The 26,928-nt window shown below is 41.0% G+C and overlaps 1 protein-coding gene across 2 annotated transcripts in view; it reads right to left on the bottom strand.

Moving 5' to 3' along the window:
* The window catches only part of AP1AR (adaptor related protein complex 1 associated regulatory protein), a 190,039-nt gene that overhangs the window by 131,993 nt on the left and 31,118 nt on the right, over positions 1–26,928 (bottom strand). For both annotated transcript variants that reach the window (XM_053703552.1, XM_053703553.1), the window contains exons 2-3: positions 17,806–17,851; positions 15,841–15,867 (exon numbers count right to left, since the gene is read on the bottom strand). In XM_053703552.1, coding sequence (XP_053559527.1) covers positions 15,841–15,867; positions 17,806–17,851 — 73 coding nt within the window. The remainder of the gene's footprint in view (positions 1–15,840; positions 15,868–17,805; positions 17,852–26,928) is intronic.

The following is a 26,928-nucleotide window of genomic DNA, read 5'->3' as shown; positions in this document are numbered from 1 at the left end:
TCCCTGTATATCTATCACAGAACACGTTTCAGAAAATGTTAAACTTTCTTCAGTTACTACATCTTCAGTGACACCAGTCCTATCCTGTACCTCCACAGCATTAGCAAAATGTTTGCGTAGTATTAGTTTTCTAACAAATCTGTTCACGTCCAACTACTGTATTGAACAGATAAAATGCTGTGAAGGTACAAAAATTAAGACCCTTAGATAAAACATTCCTTTCAATATCTGTAAGCACCACATCAGATAAGTTTAATACATCTTTATTCATGCATATTTCTTCTTGTGTGTTCCTGATCTTGTCACATAAACTCTTTGTTGTTCCTTCTTCTTCTTGTCTTGCTTTGTGTGTTCCATTGTTTCCTTCTGCTCCGCATGTCTGTCTTTTCCCCCTTTTTCCTCTTGTACTTTTCTCTTCCTGGGTTTAGAGTCTTTAGCTGTTCGTTTTTTTGACTGTTTCACTTTCAGTCCCTCAAAGGAAGCCTGTAATACTGTTGGTTCTTCATTTTCTACATTTGTTTCTCCTTCAGATGATTCAACCTCGTACTCCGTATCGGAGAATGTGACTTGTTTAGCCTTCTTGTTACGGTTCTTGAAACCATCTTCTTCCTCCTTTTTTAGGTTCCCTTCCAAAGTTGTCAGTATTATCCCACCTGTACACATTATGATGGTCATAATCATACTTGTCACAATTCATCTTTCTGGACTTGAATTCCCATAGTTCTTGGCGAAAAGACATCATATTTTTCTCAAATTTTTTTATCATAAAGTTTGAATTCAGGATCTTTTTGCACTGCTTTTAATCTCTCTTGTACAGCTTTCATTTCTTCTAACAGTTCCATCCTCTGTTTCTGTTTGAATTCTATCAAGAGTTCAATAAGTGCAAAAGAGCAAGTGTCCAGAATGATGTTCCACTTGTTAATAAAAATCAGTATCCAGGACTCTAAATGAAGGGAATTTCCGTACACACAATCCTCTTGGTATCCTCTTATTATGCTTATAAATTAGGAAAGATTTTATATCTAATTCCAATTTTATGTCCCTTTTTCTTAAGGAATCTATGTCAAAAAAGAGACTATCGATTGTGTGTACAATTTCCTCATCTGTATCATATATTGTTAAATCGTCTCCAAATTCAGTGAGTACATAGGATTCTTCCTCACTTCCTTCCATATTGGACTTAAAGTGACTTTATTTAACGGTCCTAGACTTTACTTGTTATACTTCTTATGCCAGTCAAAATACATCCGTCCCAAAAGTAATGTTAGTAAGTTGTAAATTGTTGGTATATCACATATGTCAGTAACAATAGTCCGTGCCTGAACCACTGATGTAATAGCTAAAATGTGTCAAATAGTCCACTACTTTTAAATTGTATGTATTCAAATTTCCTGTAACTTCATTTATATGCGTGTGATATCTTATAATACTCCTGTGTCTGTGATTCCATGTATAACAGTTGTCTCCGCCAACACTAAGTATAATAGCAATTCACTTACCCACTCCTCTTCAGCCGTTCTAAAGGACAATATTATTCTATACGCAAGGTTCATAGATGACTTGATTTCATCATAGATAGTGAGAACAGAGTGTGAAAATTTCTGTAACTATCTTAAAACCAACCAATGTGGGATCAAATTTGTAGGTGAACAAAATGTAGATCAGACATGCTTTTTAGATATACTCATCTCAGCAAGTGAAACATCAAGTTCAGTTGAAACAGACCTATATACGAAGCCTACATCAAGAAACACAATTCTTGAATTTAATTCAAGTCATCCGAGACACACAATATATGGCATTCCAAAGGGTCAATATATCAGAGCTAAACGAAACTGCTCCAAAACTGACAATTACAACAAACAAGCTGACATTATAACAGAACGGCTATTAAATAGGGGTTATGATGCAAATATTCTTAGGAAAGCACACACAGAGGGTTGATGCACTACCGAGAGAGGAACTTTTGATATACAAGACCAAACATAAGAGACATCAGAACAAAACAACAAAACATAAGTCTAAATTTATTACTACGTACAGTTTGGAATATAGAGAGATATGTAACATTATAAAACGGAATATTCCAATACTACATACAGACCCAGGATTAAAGGAAATTGTAAGGGAAGTCTGTGATTTTGTCTCTAGGAAAGGGAAAACCATTGGAAACTATGTGTCACCCTCAGACTGTTCAAAAAGGTCAAGTAACACTTCTTGCTTAAGACAACGGAAAAAGCTTTTATAAAGTGCAGGAAAAAGATCTGCAAGACCTGCGATCATGTGATTGAGGGTGACACATTTGTTTCAACAAGTACAACTAAAACTCATAAAATAAACTTCTTCATTAATTGCACTACAACACATGTAGTTTACCCGTTAACCTGAAGGGGGTGCTATAAGCAATATAAAGGAAAAACTAAAAGATCCCTCAAGGACCGGTTTCAAGCTCATGTGAGGTCCATTGAGGATCCTGACTCTGACACCCCCATAGCAAGGCATTTTAGAAATAATCATAATTCTAATGTTAGTTTACTATCTGTCCAAACAATTGATCACGTCCCACAGTGGAGGAGGGGAGGGGGACAGAGAGGAAAAATTAGACCTGAGAGAGGTTTTCTGGATCTTTACCATGAATACCTCTATCCCCTATGGTTTAAATTTCAGGAGAGATATTGACCTTTGTGTCTGACCGCCTCTATTATTTAAATGGGTACAAACTAAATGAAATGTAATAGTTGTTGGAGAGCACAATGAAATGTAAATAAGGGATCAAATAATAATTTGACAAAAATCTAGTGAATTGATTACAATACATGAGGGGGAGATAGTGATCTAAGGTGCCTTATCTCCTGTTGTCACTATTGTTTGTTTGTTTATTTATTTATTTATTTCATTGAGGCTTTAACATTATACAGGAACATGAGAAAAGATGTATATACATTACATATATGTGACATATTTGTAACAGAGTCTGTATTGAATTGCTAAATTGATTCAGCAATAAGGACAAATGAATTTGAGTAAATATGCCTTTAAGAAATTGTCTATTTAAGGACTGAGGAGTCTGGGTATCCTGTAACAAGTGCTGTTTTAGCACGAAACATGTCTGCTGTATAGGATCCCAGCAGTCCTTATTCACTGTGTAATAGCTGTGTCTGCGTGGTTATTGTATACCACGTAAATTGCCTGGTTTTATATTATATTTTTGTACAATAAAGCTCTGTGTTCTTTTATCCTAGAAGTGCCCGAGTTCTCTATGTAAGATTTAAAAGCAAAAATGGAAAGGTTAGTTACCGCATCTGGCCAAATGGGACAAGCCCAGGTACCTCGTCAAGGTCCTTTCCAATACCTGGGACCCTAAAACAGCTACACAATGCAAGCTTTCAATCCAAACAAACTGGGAACAAGGGAAGGGTGCACAGGCATATGTAATCACCCTAGACATATACAAAACATGGAAGGGAACTGCACTCTCATACCGGACCGGGTACACATCCCATGCAGGCTAGGAGTAAGGCAGCAGCCGAAACCGGTCAGCCTTTTGTTCATCTGTTTATTGTTTGTTATTGTGTTCTTACCCAGGGTTTATGATACCCTTTGTTTTTCAATAAAGTTTATTATTTTATCACTATACCTGGTGCTCCTGTTACATATTTTGTTGAAGTTCATTTATTAACAGGCCTTACAGTGAGCACAGGTATTGGATATTTACTGCGAGAGGTTAGCCACCTGCATGCTGCAGGAGACTGTTTCTTTCCAAGGGAATTCAGTGGAACCGAAGGCGTTACAAAAGAGAGAAAGCATTACTTGTCCAGGCAGAGGAAATGGATACCTGAATAACAAGTAGCTGGAGGAGACAAAGTAGGGTTGATGTCCCTAGAAACACTGGATACAGCATCTGAAACAAAGTAAGCACCTTGCCAAGGAGCCAGAGAGCGGTGAGTCATTTGATTTACAGATGACTGATTCCTTCCCTTGAGTTTTGAATTGTGGGGGGTGTTGGGGGGAACACCGCCACTTCTTTACTTATTTACAACAGTACATTTTATGCAGCAGCTGTTTACAGGACACTGTTTTATAGAAACTTCTAAGTTTGTTCAATTTTTCTATATGGACAGTGCACACACCTGAACTGTTCCCCTATTTGTATGGTATACATCCCATGACCCTGCAAAATGCTCAGCCCTGGGGTGGCCACTGGCACTCACAGGAAGCTGTGCTGTCCCCAGAGTCACAGGCAAGTTAACCCCAGAAAGGTTTGGGTGCAAGAACCATAGGGAAAATTACAAAACTAAATTAATACAACAAACAGAAAACCCAGCACTCACTTACAAGCTCTCAGCTAAGATGTCTAGGGTGATTACATATGCCTGTGCACCCTTCCCTTGTTCCCAGTTTGTTTGGATTTGAAAGCTTGCATTGTGTAGCTGTTTTAGGGTCCCAGGTATTGGAAAGGACCTTGACAAGGTATATGGGCTTGTCCCATTTGGCCAGATGCGGTAACTAACCTTTCCATTTTTTGCTTTTTAAATCTTAGCTGAGAGCTTGTAAGTGAGTGCTGGGTTTTCTCTGTGCACTCCATACTCAAGGTGAGGTCTTACCCAAGGATTTATATAGTGACAGAATTATACTTTCCTCCCTTGAATCAATTCCTCTTTTAATACATGCTAGTTATCTTTTTAGCCTTTGAAGCCGCTGCCCTGCATTGTGCACAAATCTTTATCTTTTAATAATTACTAATCACAATTCCCTTTCCTCCTCTGTTTGGCTAAGTCTTGGTCCCATTTAAATAATAAATTGAATGCTTATTTTTACTTCCAAAATGTAGAACCTTGCATCTTCCCGTATTAAAACAGAATTTATGCTTACCTGATAAATTACTTTCTCTTTGCGGTGTATCCAGTCCACGGGATTCATCCTTACTTGTGGGATATTCTCATTCCCTACAGGAAGTGGCAAAGAGAGAACACAGCAGAGCTGTCCATATAGCTCCCCCTCTGGCTCCGCCCCCCAGTCATTCGACCGACGGTTAGGAGAAAAAGGAGAAACCATAGGGTGCAGTGGTGACTGTAGTTTAAACAAGAAATTTTAACCTGACTTATCTTTGCCAGGGCGGGCCGTGGACTGGATACACCGCAAGAGGAAAGCAATTTATCAGGTAAGCATAAATTCTGTTTCCTCTTGCAAGGTGTATCCAGTCTACGGATTCATCCTTACTTGTGGGATACCAATACCAAAGCTTTAGGACACAGATGAAGGGAGGGAACAAGACAGGTAACCTAAACGGAAGGCACCACTGCTTGCAAAACCTTTCTCCCAGAAATAGCCTCCGAAGAAGCAAAAGTATTGAATTTGTAAAATTTGCCAAAAGTATGCAGTGAAGACCAAGTCGCTGCCTTACAAATCTGTTCAACAGAAGCCTCATTCTTGAAGGCCCAAGTGGAAGCCACAGCTATGGTGGAATGAGCTGTAATTCGTTCAGGAGGCTGCTGCCCAGCAGTCTCATAAGTCAATCGGATGATGCTTTTCAACCAGAAGGAAAGAGATGTAGCCGTCGCTTTTTTGACCTTTCCTCTTAGCAGAATAGACAACAAACAAAGATGATGTTTTGTCTGAAATCCTTAGTTGCTTGTAAATAGAATTTCAAAGCACGAACCACATCAAGATTGTGTAAAAGCCGTTCCTTCTTAGAAGCTGGATTAGGACACAGAGAAGGAACAATGATTTCCTGTTAATGTTCTTATTAGAAACAACTTTAGGAAGAAAACCAGGTTTGGTACGCAAAACTACCTTATCTGCATGGAACACCAGATAGGGTGAATTACACTGCAAAGCAGACAATTCTGAAACTCTTCGAGCAGAAGATATAGCTACCCAAAAACAAAACTTTCCAAGATAACAACTTAATATCTATGGAATGTAAAGGTTCAAAACGGAACCCCTTGAAGAACGGAAAGAACTAAATTTAGACTCCATGGAGGAGCCACAGGTTTATAGGACAGGCTTGATTCTGACTAACGCCTGTGTAAACGCTTGAACATCTGGTACTTCTGCCAGACGCTTGTGTAAAAGGATAGACAGAGCGGATATCTGCCCCTTTAAGGAACTAGCTGATAAACCTTTCTCCAATCCTTCTTGGAGAAAAGACAATATCCTTGGAATCCTAATCTTACTCCACGAGTAACCCTTGGATTCACACCAACAAAGATATTTCCGCCATATCTTATGGTAAATTTTCCTGGTGACAGGTTTTCTAGCTTGGATCAGAGTATCTATGACTGATTCAGAGAACCCACGCTTGGATAGAATTAAGCGTTCAATCTCCAACCAGTCAGATGCAGAGAAACTAGATTTGGATGCTTGAATGGACCCTGTATTAGAAGATCCTGCCACATTGGCAGTGTCCATGGTGGGACAGATGACATGTCCACTAGGTCTGCATACCAAGTCCTGCGTGGCCACGCAGGCGCGATCAGAATTACCGAGGCCTTCTCCTGTTTGATTCTGGCTACCAGCCGAGGGAGAAGGGGAAACGGTGGAAAGACATAGGCCAGATTGAAGGACCAAGGCGCTACTAGAGCATCTATCAATGCCGCCTTGGGGTCCCTGGACCTGGCACCGTAAAGAGGAAGTTTGGTGTTCTGACGGGACGCCATCAGATCCAACTCTGGAATGCCCCATAGCTGAGTCAGCTGAGCAAATACCTCCGGGTGGGAGTTCCCACTCCCCCGGGTGAAAAGTCTGGCGACTTAGGAAATCCGCTTCCCAGTTGTCTACTCCTGGGATGTGAATCGCAGATAGATGGCAAGAGTGATCCTCCGCCCACCTGATTATCTTGGTTACTTCCTTCATCGCTAAGGAACTCTTTGTTCCTCCCTGATGATTTATGTATGCTACAGTCGTGATATTGTCCGACTGAAATCTGATGAACTTGGCCGCCGCTAGCTGAGGCCATGCCTGGAGCGTGCTGAATATCGCTCTCAGTTCCAAAATGTTTAATTGGGAGAAGAGACTCTTCCCGAGACCAAAGGCCCTGAGCTTTCAGGGAGCCCCAGAACCGCAGCCCCAGCCTAACAGACTGGCGTCGGTCGTTACAATGATCCACTCCGGTCTGCGGAAGCACATTCCCTGTTACAGGTGATCCTGAGACAACCACCAGAGAAGAGAATCTCTGGTTTTTCTGGTCCAGTTGGATTTGAGGAGACAAATCTGCATAGTCTCCATTCCACTGTTTGAGCATGCACAATTGCAGTGGCCTGAGATTAATTTGAGCAAAAGGGACTACGTCCATTGCTGCTTCCATTAATCCGATTACCTCCATGCACTGAGCTACAGAAGGCCGAGGAATGGAATGAAGAACTCGGCAAGGACTTAGAAGCTTTGACCTTCTGACCTCCGTCAGAAATATTTTCATTTCTACCGAGTCTATTAATGTTCCCAGGAAGGGAACCCTTGTGAGCGGGGACAGAGAACTTTTTTCGGTGTTCACCTTCCACCCGTGAGACCTTAGAAAGGCCAGAACAATATCCGTATGAGCCTCGGCTCTGGGAAAAGAAGATGCCTGTATTAAGATGTCGTCCAGATAGGGTGCTACTGCAATGCCCCGCGGTCTCAGTACCGCTAGAAGGGACCCTAGCACCTTTGTGAGAATTCTGGGAGCGGTGGCCAACCTGAAGGGAAGGGCCACGAACTGGTAATGTTTGTCCAGAAAAGCGAACCTTAGGAACTGATGGTGATCTTTGTGGATAGGAATATGAAGGTACGCATCCTTTAGATCCACGGTAGTCATATATTGACCTTCCTGGATCATCGGTAAGATTGTCCGAATGGTTTCCATCTTGAAAGATGGAACTCTGAGGAATTTGTTTAGAATTTTTAGATACAGGATTGGTCTGAAAGTTCCTTCCATTTTTGGAACCACAAACAGGTTTGAGTAAAAACCCAGTCCTTGTTCTGTAATTGGAACTGATATATCACTCCCATCTTGAGTAGATCTTCTACACAGCGTAAGAACGCCTCTTTCTCTGTCTGGTCTGTAGACAGACGAGAAATGTGGAACCTTCCCCTTGGAGGATAGTCCTTGAATTCTAGAAGATATCCCTGAGCAACTATATCTAATGCCCAGGGATCGGGAACATCTCTTGCCCAAGCCTGAGCAAAGAGAGAGAGTCCTGCCCCCTACCAGATCCGGTCCCGGATCGGGGGCTACCCCTTCATGCTGTCTTAGTAGCAGCTGCAGGCTTCTTGGCCTGTTTACCCTTGTTCCAGCCCTGCAAAGGCTTCCAGGTTGCCTTGGGCTGTGAAGCATTACCCTCTTGCTTTGCGGTTGCAGAGGTTGAAGCAGGACCCGCTCCTGAAGTTGCGAAGGAACGAAAATTAGCCTTGTTTTTAGCCTTAAAAGGCCTATCTTGAGGGAGGGCATGGCCCTTTCCCCCAGTGATATCCGAAATAATCTCTTTCAACTCGGGCCCGAAAAGGGTCTTTCCCTTGAAAGGAATATTCAGTAATTTTGTTTTAGACGACACGTCGGCCGACCAAGATTTAAGCCAAAGCGCTCTGCGCGCCATGATGGCAAAACCAGAATTTTCGCCGCTAACTTAGCTAATTGCAAAGCGGCATCTGTGATAAAAGAATTAGCCAGCTTTAGAGCCTTAATTCTATCCATAATTTCGTCATATGAGGTCTCCGTCTGGAGCGACTCCTCCAGCGCCTCAAACCAGAAAGCCGCTGCAGTAGTTACAGGAATAATGCAGGCAATAGATTGGAGAAGGAAACCTTGTTGAACAAATATTTTCTTTAGTAAACCTTCCAATTTTTTATCCATAGGATCTTTAAAAGCACAACTGTCTTCAATTGGTATGGTTGTGCGCTTGGCTAGTGTTGAAACTGCCCCCTCTAACTTAGGACCGTCCTGCCACGCGTCCCGCCTGGGATCAGTTATGGGGAACATTTTCTTAAAGATAGGTGGGGGGAACAAAGGGTACACCTGGTCTTTCCCACCTCCCTAGCAACAATATCCGCCACCCTCTTAGGGATCGGAAACGCATCAGTTGTATACAGGGACTTCTAGATATTGTCCATTTTACACAATTTCTCTGGGACCACCATAGGGTCACAATCATCCAGAGTTGATAAGACCTCCCTAAGCAGTACGCGGAGGTGTTCCAATTTAAATTTAAAATAATAGTGAATCTGATTCTGCCCGCTGAGAAACTTTTCCTGAATCAGAAATTTCTCCCTCAGACATAACATCCCTCACCCCTACTTCAGAGTGTTGGTGAGGGTACATCAGATAAGCCTCCCCAAAACTTCCGACTGCGCCTCATCTGTTCTCAAAACAGAGCTATTGCGCTTTTTAGGGAAAACTGGCAGTTTGGATAGAAAGGCCTGCAAGGGAATTATCCATGACTGCCGCCAGTTGTTGCAAATGTAATAGGTGCTAATGCACTAGAGGTACTAGGTATCGCTTGAGCGGGCGTAACTGGTGATGACACATGGGGAGAGGACGGCGGACTATCCTCATTACCTTCAGTCAAAGAATCATCTAGGCTATATTTTTAAGTGACACAATATGATCTTTAAAGTATATAGACACATTAGTGCACTTGGGACACATTTTGAGTGGGGTTCCACCATGGCTTCTGAACACATAGAACAAGGCTTTTCCTTAGTGTCAGACATGTTTAACAGATTGGTATTATACACAAGCAGGCTTGGAAAAACACTTTTTGCAATAAAAAATACAATTTTGCAATAAAATGGTACTGTGCCTTTAAGATAATTAAAAGCGCACCACAATTTTACAAAACGCTGAAAAATGAACCAAATCTCTTGAAATTTTTACAGTATGTGCCTAATGCTTCGATATGATTGCACAGCAAGTTTCAGCCTGATTAACCTTTAATGCCCAAACCGGAGCCCGCCTAAAGCAAACAACCGGTTAATAAACTACCAGCCCTGCTGTGGCCCTACCTTCCCTTAAGGATTGAATTTGCGAAAATCAAGCCTCCTGAAGTCCACAAGCAGTCTCTGGACCATGTGAAGCAGCATGCAGGGAAATCTTGTCAGAATAAACTGCGCAACTGAGGCGCGAAATTAGGCCCCTCCCACTCCACAGCTGTGGGGCCTCAGAACCCAATTTAGGTGACCAAAGATATGCCATGTGGAATAAACCTCAAAAGTGCTTAAAAGTGTCAATAAAGAGTATTTTTCTAAACAAAATAATCGATTGCCCTGTTAAAGTGATAACCAGTCTATTGAGCCCACTTAAATAAGCCTCTAGTTCTATACTAAGTTTCAGAACATGGCTTACCCTTCCCACATGGGGAATCTTGTCAGTCTTCTAGGCATTATCTTGTCTTGACTAGAAAAAAGATGACTGAAACATACCTCAAGCAGTTAAGCCTGCAAACTGTTCCCCCCAACTGAAGTTTCTGGTACTCCTCAGGTCCTGTGTGGGAACAGCAATGGATTTTAGTTACAACATGCTAAAATCATTTTCCTCCTCAGCAGAATTCTTCATCATATTTCTGCCAGAGAGTAAATAGCACAAACCGGCTCTATTTAAAATAACAACCTTTTGATTGAAGATATAAAAACTACAAATCTAACACCACATTCACTTTACCCTCTCCCGTGGAGATGCTACTTGTTAGAGCGGCAAAGAGAATGACTGGGGGGGCGGAGCCAGAGGGGGAGCTATATGGGACAGCTCTGCTGTGTGCTCTCTTTGCACTTCCTGTAGTGGAATGAGAATATCCCACAAGTAAGGATTAATCCGTGGACTGGATACACCTTGCAAGAGAAATCTTATTTTCCATTTACCTGCCCATACTTCTAGCTTTGCAGATCCATTTGTAATGAAAGTTCATCCTGATCTGACCTAATGACCTTACTTAACTTAGTATCATCTGCAAAAATAGAGATGTCGCATATTTAATCCTTGCTCCAAGTCATTTATAAAAATATTAAATAGAACAGGGACCCAGTACTGATCCCTGGGGGACTCCACTGATTACCTTTGTCCAATCTGAGTATGATCCATTCACTACTACTCTTTTCTCCCTATCTTTTATCCAGTTATTTATCCATGAGCTAACATTTTTCGACTATTCCCAGTCCCTTCATTTTGTGCATTAATCTCTCATGTGGCACTGTATCAAAACACCTTTGCAAAATCTAAGTATACTCACATCAACTGATTATCCTTTATCTATATTTTTAACTTCCTCATATAATCTAATTAGATTTAGTTTGACATGATCTATTTCTCATAAAACCGTGCTGATTTGAACTCATAATCTTGTTTACACAAATATGCTCATCAATATAATCCCTTATAATCCCTTCCCCACTATTAATGTCAGACTAACTGGTCTATAGCTTCCTGGATCATCCCTTTTTGAAGAGTGGCACCACAACAGCTATACGCCAATCCTGGGGGACCATGCCCTGAGGATAATGAGCCTTGAAAAATTAAGGAGTAGAGGTTTGTCTATAACAGTGATAAGTTCCCTTAACATCCTTGGGTGAATTCCATCTGGGCCTGGAGTTTTATTTACTAATTTATCCATTTTTTTTTCCTGATATCCTCTATACATAACCCAGTTAATGGTATGTGCTAGTTTGTTCCAAAGTATCCTCCATTAGTTTATTCTCTTGTGATACTGAAGAAAGAATTGGTTTAGTACCTCAGCCTTCTCCCTGTTACTATTAATTATGCTACCCCTCCACGCATTTTAATGTACCTATATTGGCCTTCTTAGATTTTTTGCTATTTATGTACTTAAAGAACCTTTAGGGTTAGACTTAGAATCCTTTGCAATTAATTTTTAATTTTGGCTAATTTGATTGCTTTTTTGCATGCATGTTACATTCCTTATAAATATTGTATGTTGAGTCTGTACTATTTTCTTTAAATAATTTAAATTGCCCTACGTTTTTTCCTAATTGTCGCTTAACACTTTTTATTTAGCCACATTGGCTTGGATTTTTATTTTATAACCATATGGTATTTGTTGATATGTATGTATTAGAGAACACTTTGTCCCAATTTATGTTATTTATTGATTTTCCTTAAATCGTTAATTTTGCTTTCTTAAAATTAAAAGTTTTAGTTAAACCTTTACCGACACTGCTTATGAAAAGAGATTTCAAATGTGACCATGTTATAATACACTGTTGCCCAAATGCTTTTTGACCCTTCTACGTTTGATAGGTATATCTGTATTGTTTGATAGCACTAAATCCAATATAGCTTTACTCCCTAGTTGGTTCCTCTATTAATTGCGACAAGAAGTTATCCCTGAGAACGTTTAAAAATCTATCCCCCTTAGCTGAATTACTAGTTTCGTTGACCCAGTTTATATCAGGGTAGTTAAAATCTCCATAATTACAGCACTGTTATTAGCAGCCTTACCTATTTGCATAAGTAGTTGAGTTTCCTCCAGGTCACTAATGTTGGGGGCTTGTAGCATGTTCCAAGTAATATTTTTTAGGATTCCCCCCCCCCACTCTTTATTTTCAACCCACAGGGGTCTCTACATTGTCACCTGTAGCATAAATATCTTCCCTTATTGTAGGTTTAAAGTTAGGTTTAATATACATGGCCGATTCCTCCACCCCTTCTATTATTCCTGTCCCTCCTAAATAAAGTATACCCCTCTAAGTTAACTGCCCAGTCATGTGAATCATCCCACCAAGTTTAGTTATACTGATCAGTCATAGTCCTATTCTGCAATTAAGAGCTCCAGCTCCCCCCATTTTACTCGTCAAGCTTCTGCATTTGTTGTCCATACATTTAATTTTCATTTGTTTTTTGCTGCTACTTGGTGTGATTTCCTCCATACTTTTCTAATGTGACATTTCTTAAGTCATCCCTTCCTTGAGATACTATAGAAGTGACATATTCACAGACTGATATCTGTTCTATTATGTTTCTAACAGACCCTCCCCCATTTGCCTAGTTTAAAAGATTCTCTAATCGTGCTACCTATCCTTTCCCCCAACACACCTGCACCCATGTCATTCAGGGTGCAATCCATCCTTACTGTACAAATTGTACCCAAGTGAAAAAGTCAGCCCAGTGCTCTAAAAAGGTCAAACCCCTCATTTTTACTCCAGGTTTTTAACCATGAATTAACCGACCTTAGCTCCTTCTGCTTCCTGAGTTAGCACACGGGCACTGGTAATATCTAAGAAAATATTACTTTTGGAGGTTCTTTGCTTTAAGCTTGCTACCTAACTCCTGAAGTAATTTTTTTAGGACTCTCCATCTCCCGCCGATTCCTTCATTAGTAACCATATGTACCATGACTGCAGGATCAGACTCCACATTCCTCTAACAATCCTATCAATACGCTCCACAATATGCCTAAACACAAGCCCCTGGAAGACAGCAAACTGTTCTATTTAAAGGGTCTGGGTGACAAATTTACCCTATCAACCATCCTAATAATACTTTCAACTTGTAATGTGTGTGCAATTTAGTGTGTTAGTGATATCCATTGATATTTTTAAATTCAAGCTCTAGCTATTTCAAATAAAGTTTAATTTTCACTTTACTGTTTCTTAAGATAAATTGTATTATTCAAGAAAGATGCTTTACCAATTTCAATGTGGCCTAATGTCTTCTGAATTTATTTTATTATTTCTTCAATAAAACAGTTAATGCCTTCCTTGCTGATTATAAATCTAAGTGCCTCTTAAGAGATAAAATTAGCCTGAGGGGGTTTTAAAATCCAATTTCTTTAATGGCTTACATAACTCTCAAAGTAGAAATTTCAGTCAGCAATGGAGTTTCATACCAAGAAATTGTAAATTCTCCTCTCTATTGAAATTAGTTAGAAATAACTGCATCAATCCTCCCTGACTATCAATTTCAGAAAGTAAAAATCCTATGGGATCCCATTGAGACAGATTAAACGCCGGAAGTTTATTTAAAAATGAAATTAAAAGAACATTTTTATATACACAGTGTATAATTAAGCACTGTACTGCAAAGATCTGTATATGAAATAAATATTTTAAAAGCATCTAACAATCACCTTATTGCCAAAATTACGATTGCTAAAGTGTGGGAAAAGCATTCATTGTGTGGGGGGATTTAAATTGCAAGTTTAAATGCTCATTGAAGTGCAAAAACCACATGCTATAATATGTTAGAGCATGTAATGTTTGTATTACTTCACATGGAAATATAAGGTATTTTACCCCTGTAAAGGAGTTTAATATATAGGTATAGTATAGGTCCGCTCGGGACCACAAACACTGCAGCTTCGGAGCTGTGAACAGCAATTCTCTACAGTTCCTGAGTAGGACTTTGTGTGTTTTAACCCCTTTGTGTAGAGTTCCAGTGGGAGTAGAGCACAAATGTCATGCTGTAAACAAGTCTCACACACACAGAAAAGGTCTGGCACTCTCTTGCAAGGACACAGCTAAGATTAAAAGCCAAAAAATGGAAGAGTTAGTTACTGCATCTGACCAAAAGAGTCTAACCCAGGAACCATGTCAAGGTCACTTCTCTCTCCTGGATCCCTATCCACAGCCAAACAATGCATGCTTTCAATCACTCAAATTGGAAGCCACACAAGGGTGCACAGGCCTTAAGTAATCTCCCTTGACACATACAAAATACAGAAATGGACTGCGCTCTCAAACTGGACTGGATACACATCCCATGAGCCTGCAAAATGCACAGACCTGGGTGCTCAATAGCACTCGCAGCCAGCTGCACAACCTCCAGAGACCCAGGCAGTTAACCCCATACAAGTCTGGGTGCAAAGCCAATAGGGAAAAATACTAAACAAATCAAATCAACACCACACACAGAAAAAAATCTGACACTCTCTTGCAAGTACACAGCCATGGGCTTTGCACCCAGACTTGTCTGGGTTTATCTGCCTGTGTCTCTGGGTGCTGTGCAGCTGGCTGAGAGTACTATTGAGCACCCAGGGCTGTGCATTTTGCAGGGTCATAGTATGTGTACCCGGTCCAGTTTGAGAATGCATGTTTTGTATGTGTCTAGGGAGATTACAGAAGGCCTGTGCACTCTTGTGGTTTCCAGTTTGAGTGATTGAAAGCATACATTATTTGGCTATGGATAGGGACCCAGGAGGGAAGAGACCTGGTTCCTGGGTTTGACCCTTTTGGCCAGACGCAGTAACTAACATCTTACAAGAAGACCACACTCATTGGAACATATCAAGTGGTTCCATTTAATAAAAAATAGTAACATTTCTGGGACATTGTCCACCTTCTCAGACTAAATGCAAAGTAACACAATACAATAGACTTTAAAATAAATGTAAATTTGAATGAATAAGTGCCCGTTTAAAAAAAATATATATTATTAAAAACAGGGGCACTTTCATTTATTAAACGTTACATTGAAGTGTTTTTTTTTAAATACCTTTTTCTTTAGGAAAACCAGACCCGCGATCCTCAACCCACAGCTCCTCTGTACTTAGCACCGCAATGACAAAACAGGGTTCCTCCAATCCAAGGCGTCCAGCTCGTGAGGCCACTTAACGATTGGAGTAATCCAGTTTTGTCATCGATATGCTAAGTACAGCAGGAGAAGCAGGCGGAGGATCGCCGGTCTGGTTTTCCTAAAGAAAAAGGTAAGTATTTAAAAAAATAGAAAAAACACTTCAATGTAAACTTTAAAGGGACAGTCTACACCAGAATTTTTATTGTTTAAAAAGATAGATAATCTTTTTGAGAAGCATAGCTAGATTTATTAGGGGCCTATCTTTGCTACACACTGGATTTTAATCTAAGAATGGATTATAAGCAATATTGGTATTGTAGGACAAAGCAAATGTGGAATCTACTTACCTCATCACTTTCTACAAGATTTTCAAACTATAGGAAAGAAGAAAAAATGTACATTTAGTCTTCATATGATTAGGTTACTATGTACAAATGTATTTCAGATTATAATAATATGCGCATAACATGAGGTATGTGTATGATAAATTCAAAGATTTCACATCCAAATTTTCAGTATTTTATTGCATCAAGATAGGAAGTACATACTACAGTATTTTAGGACACAGCCCTTAATCATTCATCCCAAAAGATTGCAGTATGTCCTTCCTATCCTGATGCAATAAAATATTACAAATTTGGATGGTGTGACTACTTGACATTACTTTTGTTTTAAGTTTTTGGCCTGTGCAGTGACCATATAGTTAGCACATAGGGCCCGATGATCAAAAGTTCACAAGCAAAAAAAAAAAAACCCTGTGAAAACCACATTTAGAATCCCAGGGGAATTATCAAAGATAGTGCAATTATCAAAGAAAATGGGCTGTCCATGTGAGTAGTAAGATGTCTCCATAGAAATAATGAGAGCTCTCTGCTATGTAAACATTTGCAATGGAGGACGAAGTACACAGGAAGAACTCCGTGTATGTTTATACGTTAATATGTCTAATAGAAGTAAAAAAATACGCCGTTTTCAGTGCACTGTACCTTTAAATCCGCTTTTTTTTTTGTATGGATAGGTTTTTCTTTAAAGGGACACTTTTTTCTTTTGTGATTCAGATAGAGCATGCAATTTTAAGCAACTTTCTAATTTACTCCTATTATTAATTTTTCTTTGTTCTCTTGCTATCTTTAGTTGGAAAAGAAAGTCCAGAACAATGAACAGCACGTGTTTATTGCTTGAAATTGCATGCTCTATCTGAATCACAAAAGAAAAAATTTGGGTTCAGTGTCCCTTTAAGGGTAATTAGTGTTTTGAGTATTTTAATAAAAGTTTGTCACCTTTTAAGTTGCAAGAAAACACAGTGAGATCTGTAGGTTAGAAATGTTTAGATCATTTCATACAAGCCCATGGAATGCCACTGTTCAGCCCAATTGACCATAAAACAACAATAATTAAGCTTTGTATTTTGTACTTAGAAGTACAAATTTCTATGTGTTTTTCGCACATCCAGTGTATTTAGATTACGATTTACGCTGTGCAAATTTAATACAATTTAATATTGTGTAATTTACATACAAATTTTAAGTTTTTGATATAATACAATTTTTGTATTCACTGTTTATGGGAATGGTTCACTTATTCTCTTTTCATGATATTTAAAATTAAGATTTTCATTGTGCAGTTTTGTAATGTATGCATCTCCTTCTCATACAAAAATGCAGTATACGCCTCTTAGTGAGCCATCCTGTTTTTAGGGTAAAAAGTGGCTTTAGATCATTCCACCAGGGAAATAGAAGTATTGGCAAGCATTCTTAAAGGGACAGCAAACCCCAAAATGTTCTTTCATGATTTGGATAGAACGTACAATTTTAAACAACTTTCCAATTTACTTCTATTATCTAATTTGCTTCATTTTCTTGTTATCCTTTGCTGAAGGAACAACACTACACTGCTGGCAGCTAGATGAACACATCTAGTTAGCCAATGTGTGCAGGCACCAATCAACAGCTAGCTCCCACTAGTGTAGGATATGTGTGTATTCTTTTTCAACAAGAGATACCAAGAGAACAAAGCACATTTGAAAATAGAAGTGAATTTAAAGAAGTGTCTTAAAATCACATGCTCTATCTGAATCATGCAATTTTAATTTTGACTTTCTTTGCCCTTTAAATAATATTGCTAGCCCAGAGGCACATCGTCTCAATCTTTTGCACGAGTATTAGACTAAGAGAAAAAAAAATTAAAGATCCCACCATTGTGTTATGAAGAACACATCCTAATTAGGTTAACAATTATTTTGATGAATGTTTAGAGCAAAACCGTCTTTACTTTTTACAGAAAAAAAAATCATTTAAGGTAAATGTACTTACTTCAATAGTAAAGTGTTCACCCCCGGATGTTCTAAAATACTTTGACCTGTATATAAAAAAAGAAAGAAAAAAAAAATGTTCTTTATAATGCGCAAACATTTATGAAAACAAAAACTAGGTAACAAAATAGATGTGATATTCAAATATAAGCATAAAGTAAAACATAATAGTTTACATAAATTGTATGTATATGTACAAGAAGACATATATGGTTATCTCCCAATAAAGAAAGTCAGAATTTGCCTTATATTAAATTTTGTACGAAGATCTGAAATCATCCAGTGTGACAAATATAGAAAAAAAAAAACAGGGGAAATTAGGGAGAAAAACAAAATTTATGCTTACCTGATAAATTTCTCTCTCTTGTGGTGTATCCAGTCCACGGGTTCATCCATTACTTGTGGGATATTCTCCTTCCCAACAGGAAGTTGCAAGAAGACACCCACAGCAGAGCTGTCTATATAGCTCCTCCCCTAACCCCCACCTCCAGTCATTCGACCGAAGACAAGTAAGAAAAAGGAGAAACTATAGGGTACAGTGGTGACTGTAGTTTAAAAAATAAAAACACCTGCCTTAAAGTGACAGGGCGGGCCGTGGACTGGATACACCACAAGAGAAAGAAATTTATCAGGTAAGCATAAATTTTGTTTTCTCTTGTAAGGTGTATCCAGTCCACGGGTTCATCCATTACTTGTAGGATACCAATACCAAAGCTTTAGGACACGGATGAAGGGAGGGACAAGGCACCACTGCCTGTAAGACCTTTCGCCCAAAAATAGCCACCGAGGAAGCAAAAGTATCAAATTTGTAGAATTTAGAAAAAGTATGAAGCGAAGACCAAGTCGCCGCCTTACAAATCTGTTCAACAGAGGCCTCATGTTTAAAAGCCCATGTGGAAGCTACCGCTCTAGTAGAATGAGCTGTAATTCTTTCAGGAGGCTGCTGGCTAGCAGTCTCATAAGCTAAACGGATTATGCTTCTTAGCCAAAAAGAAAGAGAAGTTGCCGAAGCCTTTTGGCCTCTCCTCTTTCCAGAGTAGACAACAAACAATGCAGATGTTTGACGAAAATCCTTAGTAGCTTGCAAATAAAACTTTAAAGCACGAACCACGTCAAGATTGTGTAACAGACGTTCCTTCTTTGAAGAAGGATTAGGACACAGTGACGGAACAACAATCTCCTGATTGATATTCCTATTAGATACTACCTTAGGAAGAAAACCAGGTTTGGTACGCAAAACTACCTTATCTGCATGGAAGATCAAATAAGGAGAATCACACTGCAAGGCAGATAACTCTGAAACTCTTCGAGCAGAAGAGATAGCTACTAAAAACAGAACTTTCCAAGATAAAAGCTTGATATCTATGGAATGCAAGGGTTCAAACGGAACCCCTTGAAGAACATTAAGAACTAAATTTAAACTCCATGGCGAAGCAACAGGTTTAAACACAGGCCTGATTCTAACCAAAGCCTGACAAAAAGCCTGAACGTCTGGAACATCAGCCAGGCGCTTGTGCAAAAGAATAGACAGAGCAGAAATCTGTCCCTTTAAGGAACTAGCCGATAATCCCTTTTCCAATCCTTCTTGGAGAAAAGATAGTATCCTAGGAATCCTGACCTTACTCCACGAGTAACCCTTGGATTCACACCAATGAAGATATTTACACCATATCTTATGATAGATTTTCCTAGTGACAGGCTTTAGAGCCTGAATCAAGGTATCAATGACCGACTCGGAGAAACCACGCTTTGATAAAATCAAGCGTTCAATCTCCAAGCAGTCAGACGCAGAGAAATTAGATTTGGATGTTTGAATGGACCTTGGAGTAGAAGGTCCTGCCTCGGCGGTAGAGTCCATGGTGGAAAGGATGACATCTATCAGCGTTGCCTGGGGATCCCTTGACCTGGACCCATAACAAGGAAGCTTGGCGTTCTGACGAGACGCCATCAGATCCAGTTCTGGTTTGCCCCATAGTTGAATCAGTTGGGCAAATACCTCCGGATGGAGCTCCCACTCCCCCGGATGAAAAGTCCGCCGACTTAGAAAATCCGCCTCCCAGTTCTCTACTCCTGGGATATGGATAGCTGAGAGATGGCAAGAGTGAACCTCTGCCCATAGAATTATCTTGGAAACCTCCATCATTGCCAGGGGACTCCTTGTTCCCCCCTGATGATTGATATAGGCTACAGTCGTAATATTGTCCGACTGAAATCTGATGAACTTGGCCGCAGCTAGTTGAGGCCAAGCCAGAAGAGCATTGAATATCGCTCTTAGTTCCAGAATGTTTATCGGAAGGAGGGCTTCCTCCTGAGTCCACGAACCCTGAGCCTTCAGGGAGTTCCAGACTGCACCCTAGCCCAGAAGGCTGGCATCTGTCGTCACTATAGTCCATTCTGGCCTGCGGAAATTCATTCCCCTGGACAGATGGACCCAAGATAACCACCAGAGAAGAGAATCTCTGGTCTCTTGATCCAGATTTAACAGAGGAGATAAATCTGTGTAGTCCCCATTCCACTGGTTGAGCATACAAAGTTGCAGTGGTCTGAGATGTAGGCGGGCAAACAGAACTATGTCCATTGCCGCTACCATTAGGCCGATCATTTCCATACACTGAGCAACTGACGGCCGAGAAATGGAATGAAGAGCACGGCAGGAAGTCAGAAGCTTTGATATCCTGACTTCTGTCAGAAAAAAATTCATTTCTAATGAAACTCTTGTGAGAGGAGAGAGAGAACTCTTTTCTATGTTCACTTTCCACCCGTGAGACCTCAGAAACGCCAGAACAATGTCCGTATGGGACTTGGCGATTTGAAAAGTCGACGCCTGAATCAGAATGTCGTCTAGGTAAGGGGCTACCGCTATGCCCCGCGGCCTTAGAACCGCCAGAAGGGACCCTAGAACTTTCGTAAATATTCTTGGTGCCATGGCTAACCCGAAGGGAAGAGCCACAAACTGGTAATGCCTGTCTAGGAAGGTGAACCTGAGGAACTGATGATGATCTCTGTGAATCGGAATGTGGAGATAAGCATCCCCTAAGTCCACTGTAGTCATATATTGACCCTCCTGGATCATAGGGAGGATGGTTCGGATTGTCTCCATCTTGAAGGATGGGACCCTGAGAAATTTGTTTAGGATCTTGAGATCCAAGATAGGTCTGAAAGTTCCCTCTTTTTTTGGGAACTATAAACAGGTTTGAATAGAAACCCAGCCCCTGTTCCTCTCTTGGAACTGGGTGGATCACTCCCATAACCAGTAGGTCTTGAACGCAACGTAAGAATGCCTCTCTCTATCTGGTTTGCAGATAATTGTGAGAGATTAAATCTCCCCTTTGGAGATGATCCTTTGAATTCCAGAAGATATCCCTGGGAAACAATCTCTAGTGCCCAGGGATCCTGGACATCTCTTGCCCAAGCCTGGGCGAAGAGAGAAAGTCTGCCCCCCACTAGATCCGGTCCCGGATCGGGGGCTACTCCTTCATGTTGTCTTAGAGGCAGCCGCAGGTTTCTTGGCCTGCTTCCCTTTGTTCCAAGTCTGGTGAGGTCTCCAGACTGGTTTGAACTGGGCGAAGTTTCCCTCTTGCTTTGCATTAGAGGAAACTAAAGCTGCGCCACTCTTGAAGTTTCAAAAAGAACGAAAATTATTCTGTTTGGTCCTTAACTTATTGGACCTATCCTGAGGAAGGGCGTGACCTTTTCCTCCAGTAATATCAGAAATGATCTCCTTCAGACCAGGCCCGAATAGGGTCTGTCCCTTGAAGGGGATGTTAAGAAGCTTAGACTTTGAAGTAACGTCTGCTGACCAGGACTTAAGCCATAGTGCCCTACGCGCCAAAATGGCAAAACCTGAATTCTTAGCCGATAGCTTGGTTAAATGAAAAACGGCGTCAGAAATAAAGGAATTAGCTAACTTAAGAGCTTTAATCCTGTGTAGAATATCGTCTAACGGGGTCTCCACCTGCAGAGCCTCCTCCAGAGACTCGAACCAAAAAGCCGCTGCAGCAGTAACTGGGGCTATGCATGCAAGAGGCTGGAGAATAAAACCTTGATGAATAAAAATTTTCTTAAGGAGACCCTCCAATTTTTTATCCATAGGATCTAGGAAAGCACAACTGTCCTCGACGGTGATAGTTGTACGCTTAGCTAGGGTAGAGACTGCTCCCTCCACCTTAGGGACCTTCTGCCACGAGTCCCGTATGGCGGCATCTATGGGAAACATCTTTTTGAAAGCAGGAGGGGGAGAGAACGGCACACCTGGTCTATCCTATTCCTTAGTAACAATTTCCGAAAACCTCTTAGGGACTGGAAAAACATCAGTGTAAACAGGCACTGCAAAGTATTTGTCCATTTTACACAATTTCTCTGGAACCACAATGGGGTCACAGTCATCCAGAGTCGCTAAAACCTCCCTAAGCAATAAGCGGAGGTGTTCAAGCTTAAATTTAAACGCTGTCATTTCAGAATCAGACTGAAGTAACACCTTCCCTGAGTCTGAAATGTCACCCACAGATAGAAGCTCACCTGCCTCGGCTTCTGAGTATTGTGAGGGTATATCGGACACAGGCATTAAAGCGTCAGAAAGCTCTGTATTAGTTCTAGTCCCAGAGCTGTCTCGCTTTCCTTGTAACCCTGGCAGTTTGGAAAATACCTCTGAGAGGGTAGCATTCATAACTGCCGCCATGTCCTGTAAGGTAAAAGAATTAGACGCGCTAGATGTACTTGGCGTCACATGAGCAGGAGTTATAGGTTCTGACACTTGGGGAGAGCTAGATGGCATAATCTCCCTTTTTTTAGTCAGAGAATCCCCTGGAGATAAATCTTTAAGCGCCATAATATGGTCTTTATAGTTTATAGAAATTTCAGTACATTTGGTACACATTCTAAGAGGGGGTTCCACCATGGCTTCTAAACATATTGCACAAGGAGTTTCCTCTATGTCAGACATGTTTAACAGACTAGTAATGAGACAATCAAGCTTGGAAAACACTTTAATAAAGGTGAAACAGCAATTAAACAAAAACGTTACTGTGCCTTTAAGAGAAAAAAACTAACACTTAAACTGCAAAACAGTGAAAAAATATAGTAAAGTCTTTGAAATGTTTACAGTGTGTGAAAGGGACTAAAGCAACATTGCACCCACTTGCAAATGGATGATTAACCCCTTAGGCCCCAAACCGGATTTAAAAAACGTTAAAAGACAGTTGAGCACCCTGCAACAGCTCTGCTGAGGCTCCTACCTGCCCCCAAATATGATTATATGCAGAAATAAACCCCTTGTAATGGTCCTCAGGTGCCAGAGGACTCCTCTAGGGAAGCTGGATGTTTCAGTCTGAATAAAAACTGTGCATTTAGAGCGCTAAAATAGGCCCCTCCCACCATGTACTGGATGCTAGAGGGGCCTTAAGAAAGTACTCCTAGGAGTATCTGATTAGCCATGTGGAAACTAGGCCCCAAATAAAGAGTTATCTCCCTCAGAGAAAACGTCCTACTTATGAAGCCATGTAAACGTTTTGTCACTAAGTAATATGAGTATTAACATGAATATTACCCTGTTTTGTAAGCATGATCCCAGTCGCTGTTAAATCACTGTATCAGGCTTACCTCAAACACACAAGGCTCTGTCAGCATTTTCTAGAACTCATTTCATCTCTCTAGAAATAAAAATACTGGACATACCTCAAAGCAGGTAATCTGCAGACCGTTCCCCCAACTGAAGTTGTCCCATACTCTTCAGTTATATGTGAGAACAGCAGTGGACCTTAGTTACAAACCGCTAAGATCATCAAACCTCTAGGCAGAATTCTTCTTCTAATTTCTGCCTGAGAGTAAAACAGTACAACGCCGGTACCGTTTAAAAATAACAAACTCTTGATTGAAGGTAAAACTACACTAAGTCACCACATATCCCTTGATACTTCCTTTCTTGTCGAGAGTTGCAAGAGAATGACTGGAGGTGGGGGTTAGGGGAGGAGCTATATAGACAGCTCTGCTGTGGGTGTCCTCTTGCAACTTCCTGTTGGGAAGGAGAATATCCCACAAGTAATGGATGAACCCGTGGACTGGATACACCTTACAAGAGAAATATTTTTTCACAACACTGTAAAGACAGTGGATATCCATATTTACTCAAGAAGCAAATCTGTTTAAAAACATAAAATTATGGGGGGCGGAGCCTGGCCACGCAGGGTGATGGCAGCATAAAAATTGGCTCTGATGCTCCACACCCGGTTAATGCCTATAATTCAATATCAACATCCTAAGTTTTGATAACTTTTACTGCAGATCTCCCTACAACAATACCCTGCACCTCTCCAAGGGCTGAGAACATCCCGGAGCTGTACTTTTTGTGCCCGCACATCGAGGCTGACAAATTGCGGCCTAGCCTGCATCGGCTCTTTAATACGACACGGAGGAGGCGAATCGACTGCTGAGCAAACTTTGCTCCCCTGAATACATCTTGAGGACATCGCGGCCGCATACACTCACACAGTGACCCGGTGGGGGATATCACGAGCCGCTTCTCACTGAACCTCACCATTAACGGTCTCGTCCGCTGGCGGCTGCACCGCATCACGGAAGAGGACGACACATGGCGGCTCTCCCAGAGGCTAAGAGAGCGTTACCGGAGACCTCATGAACATCAGTGAAAGCCGGTAAGAGACCTCCTTAATAAAATAGCCCCACACCTTACGCTCCACACGCCTGCAACACGGAGCTTACATAGAAAAGACAGCCTCCATATTAAATTTTCAATCCGGGGCAAGACCTAACATTGCAAGGGACAGTCAACACAGCTAAGGCTCTCTTTTGGTGTTTTGCCCTAGGCCACTGATCGCAGTCTGACTACACTACCCCTACTATCCAGAGCCACGTGGGGCCCATATAGGCTTAACTGCCTGAATCATTTAACAGACCGGCTGCAGCATCTCACTGAGCTCTCCCTGCCACTCTCACCGGTGGCTCACTGGTTTAGTATTTATTGTAAAACATGGCTAGCAGGAAACATAACAATAAACCTGAAAAAGGACTCAAATCCTCAAGCCTCACTAACTTTCTCAGAGTTTCACCACCTAATTTAGAACCCTCAGATTCCAGACCCCCCTCCCCCACTCACATGGCTGATGAACTACCTGTTACAGAGACCTCACAACAACAAGAATACCTTACAAGACACGACCTCAATACCATCTCTTCTAAAGAGGACATTAATAAAGTGCTTTTAGAAATGAGGTCTCTGTTTGGTGACATAAAGAAAGACATAACCCAGGTTACCCAGCAAGTACAGGCCTTAGAGGCCAAACATGATACCCTCCAAACAACAGTTACAACTAACTCTCAACTGCTCAGTGATCATGAAGAACATATCCAATTTTTACTTTCAAAAGTTGAGGATTTAGACAACAGGGGGCGTCGCAATAACATCAGGATAAGGGGGACCCCTGAATCAGTTTCCCCAAAGGCCATAGAGGGTTATTTGCAGGACTTATTCCGCACGCTGAAAGGCACACCTGATTCACCAAACATACCTATCGAGAGAGCTCACAGGCCCCTTAGACCAAGGCCCCCACCTAAGGCCCCACCTAGAGACATAATTGTTAAGTTCCTTAGCTACAAGGATAAGGAATCAATCACACTAAAAGCAAGAAACATCAAAAATTTCACCCACGCAGGAATCCCTATACAAATCTTCTCTGACCTTAGCCTAATCACGCTACAGAAAAGAAGGGATCTCAAATTTATCACCTCGGAACTCCAGGCCAATGGGATACAATACAAGTGGGGCTTCCCGGTGTGTTTGATGGCTTCCAAAAATGGTGCTCAGGCTATTTACAGGTCCCCAAACGACCTATCCGAGTTTTGCAGGACACTTGATATAAATATCCAGCACCCGGAGCCCTCTGGGGCTTCCTCTCAGGACTTTCCTTCGCAAGGCTCTGGGGGCCCCTCTCGCACAAGGGACACTTGAAAATTCCAGCCTTTTGATCCTCTAGCACCAGATTCAAATATTCCAGAGGTACAGCAAGTCACTATTTCTCTACTGTATTGACTATGCCACTGGAGATGCTGTGACCTGAAATGGCCTGGTTTGACTGTTATTGTTTGATTGTTAATGGTTCTTTTTCCCCTTACAGTTACCTAAATTGAGGTTCAATATGTTCAGTAATCTAATGAATGTACACTGTATATGGAGACTGCCATGAATTTGCTACTACCAGGGGTCCTTGGTGATGTCCCACACAATTAAGTTGGTAGTTCTTAGTTTAATACCAGTCAGACATAGATACCGGAGGGCACAGCCCTTCTAGTTTCCCTGATCCTACAGTAAGATATCTCATATATGCCCAGTAACTTCGTTTAGGTTAATATTAGCTTATAATATCCATAACCCCTGTGCACCCTGAGCTTTATGATCCTACGCCCAGCGTTCATACAATACTATAGCCCACTATACATACTATAACCTGTCTACTATACTAGGTACCTGAATTGCTCGGCCCCCAATTATCCCCGCCCACTATTCGCTCATAAAGAGGTTACATCTAGTTTCCCCTCTATCCCTGTGGGCTTTTACTCTAGAGATGATGGGACCAATAAGAAGGGGGCTAACCCCTGACTCTCCTGAAGAGGCCCCATATACTCAATACCTTGGCCTAGGCAGCAAAATCCCCCATAGGAGGAGCTACTTCACTAGCCTTATTCCCATCCCTCATGGATCTGTATAGGTTAAATGTTGTATTTGTTACTGCAAGCGTAATTGTTTTTCAGGCCTTTCTTTAACGAAAAATGTTGTAATTGTTTTTGTATTTGCACTTGTTTTTTCAGATTTTCTAAGTTGATTCTCAGTTTATATATTACATTTCACTCATTGACCGGGTGTGGAGATACTGACCCCACACTTACTTCACTCTAACCTTCTATCCTTTTCTCTTATAGGTTGGAGGTATTGTACAAGTTCTTCTTCTTATTGTTTCTCTACTATTACTAAAAATCTGTTTCTACACTAAACTAATCTCTCACTTTACACTTATCTTCATCCCTCTCCTCTTTACCACCTTCCTTCTCCACCCTCTTCCCCTTGTCTCGTCCTACCCTCCCCTCCCTTCCTCCCCTTTTTTTTTTTTTTTTT

The sequence above is a fragment of the Bombina bombina genome, chromosome 2 (genome assembly GCF_027579735.1).
Source record: "Bombina bombina isolate aBomBom1 chromosome 2, aBomBom1.pri, whole genome shotgun sequence".
Lineage (NCBI taxonomy): Eukaryota > Metazoa > Chordata > Amphibia > Anura > Bombinatoridae > Bombina > Bombina bombina.
The sequence above is the reverse complement of the archived record's forward strand: the minus strand, read 5'-3'. Positions and strand labels throughout refer to the sequence as shown.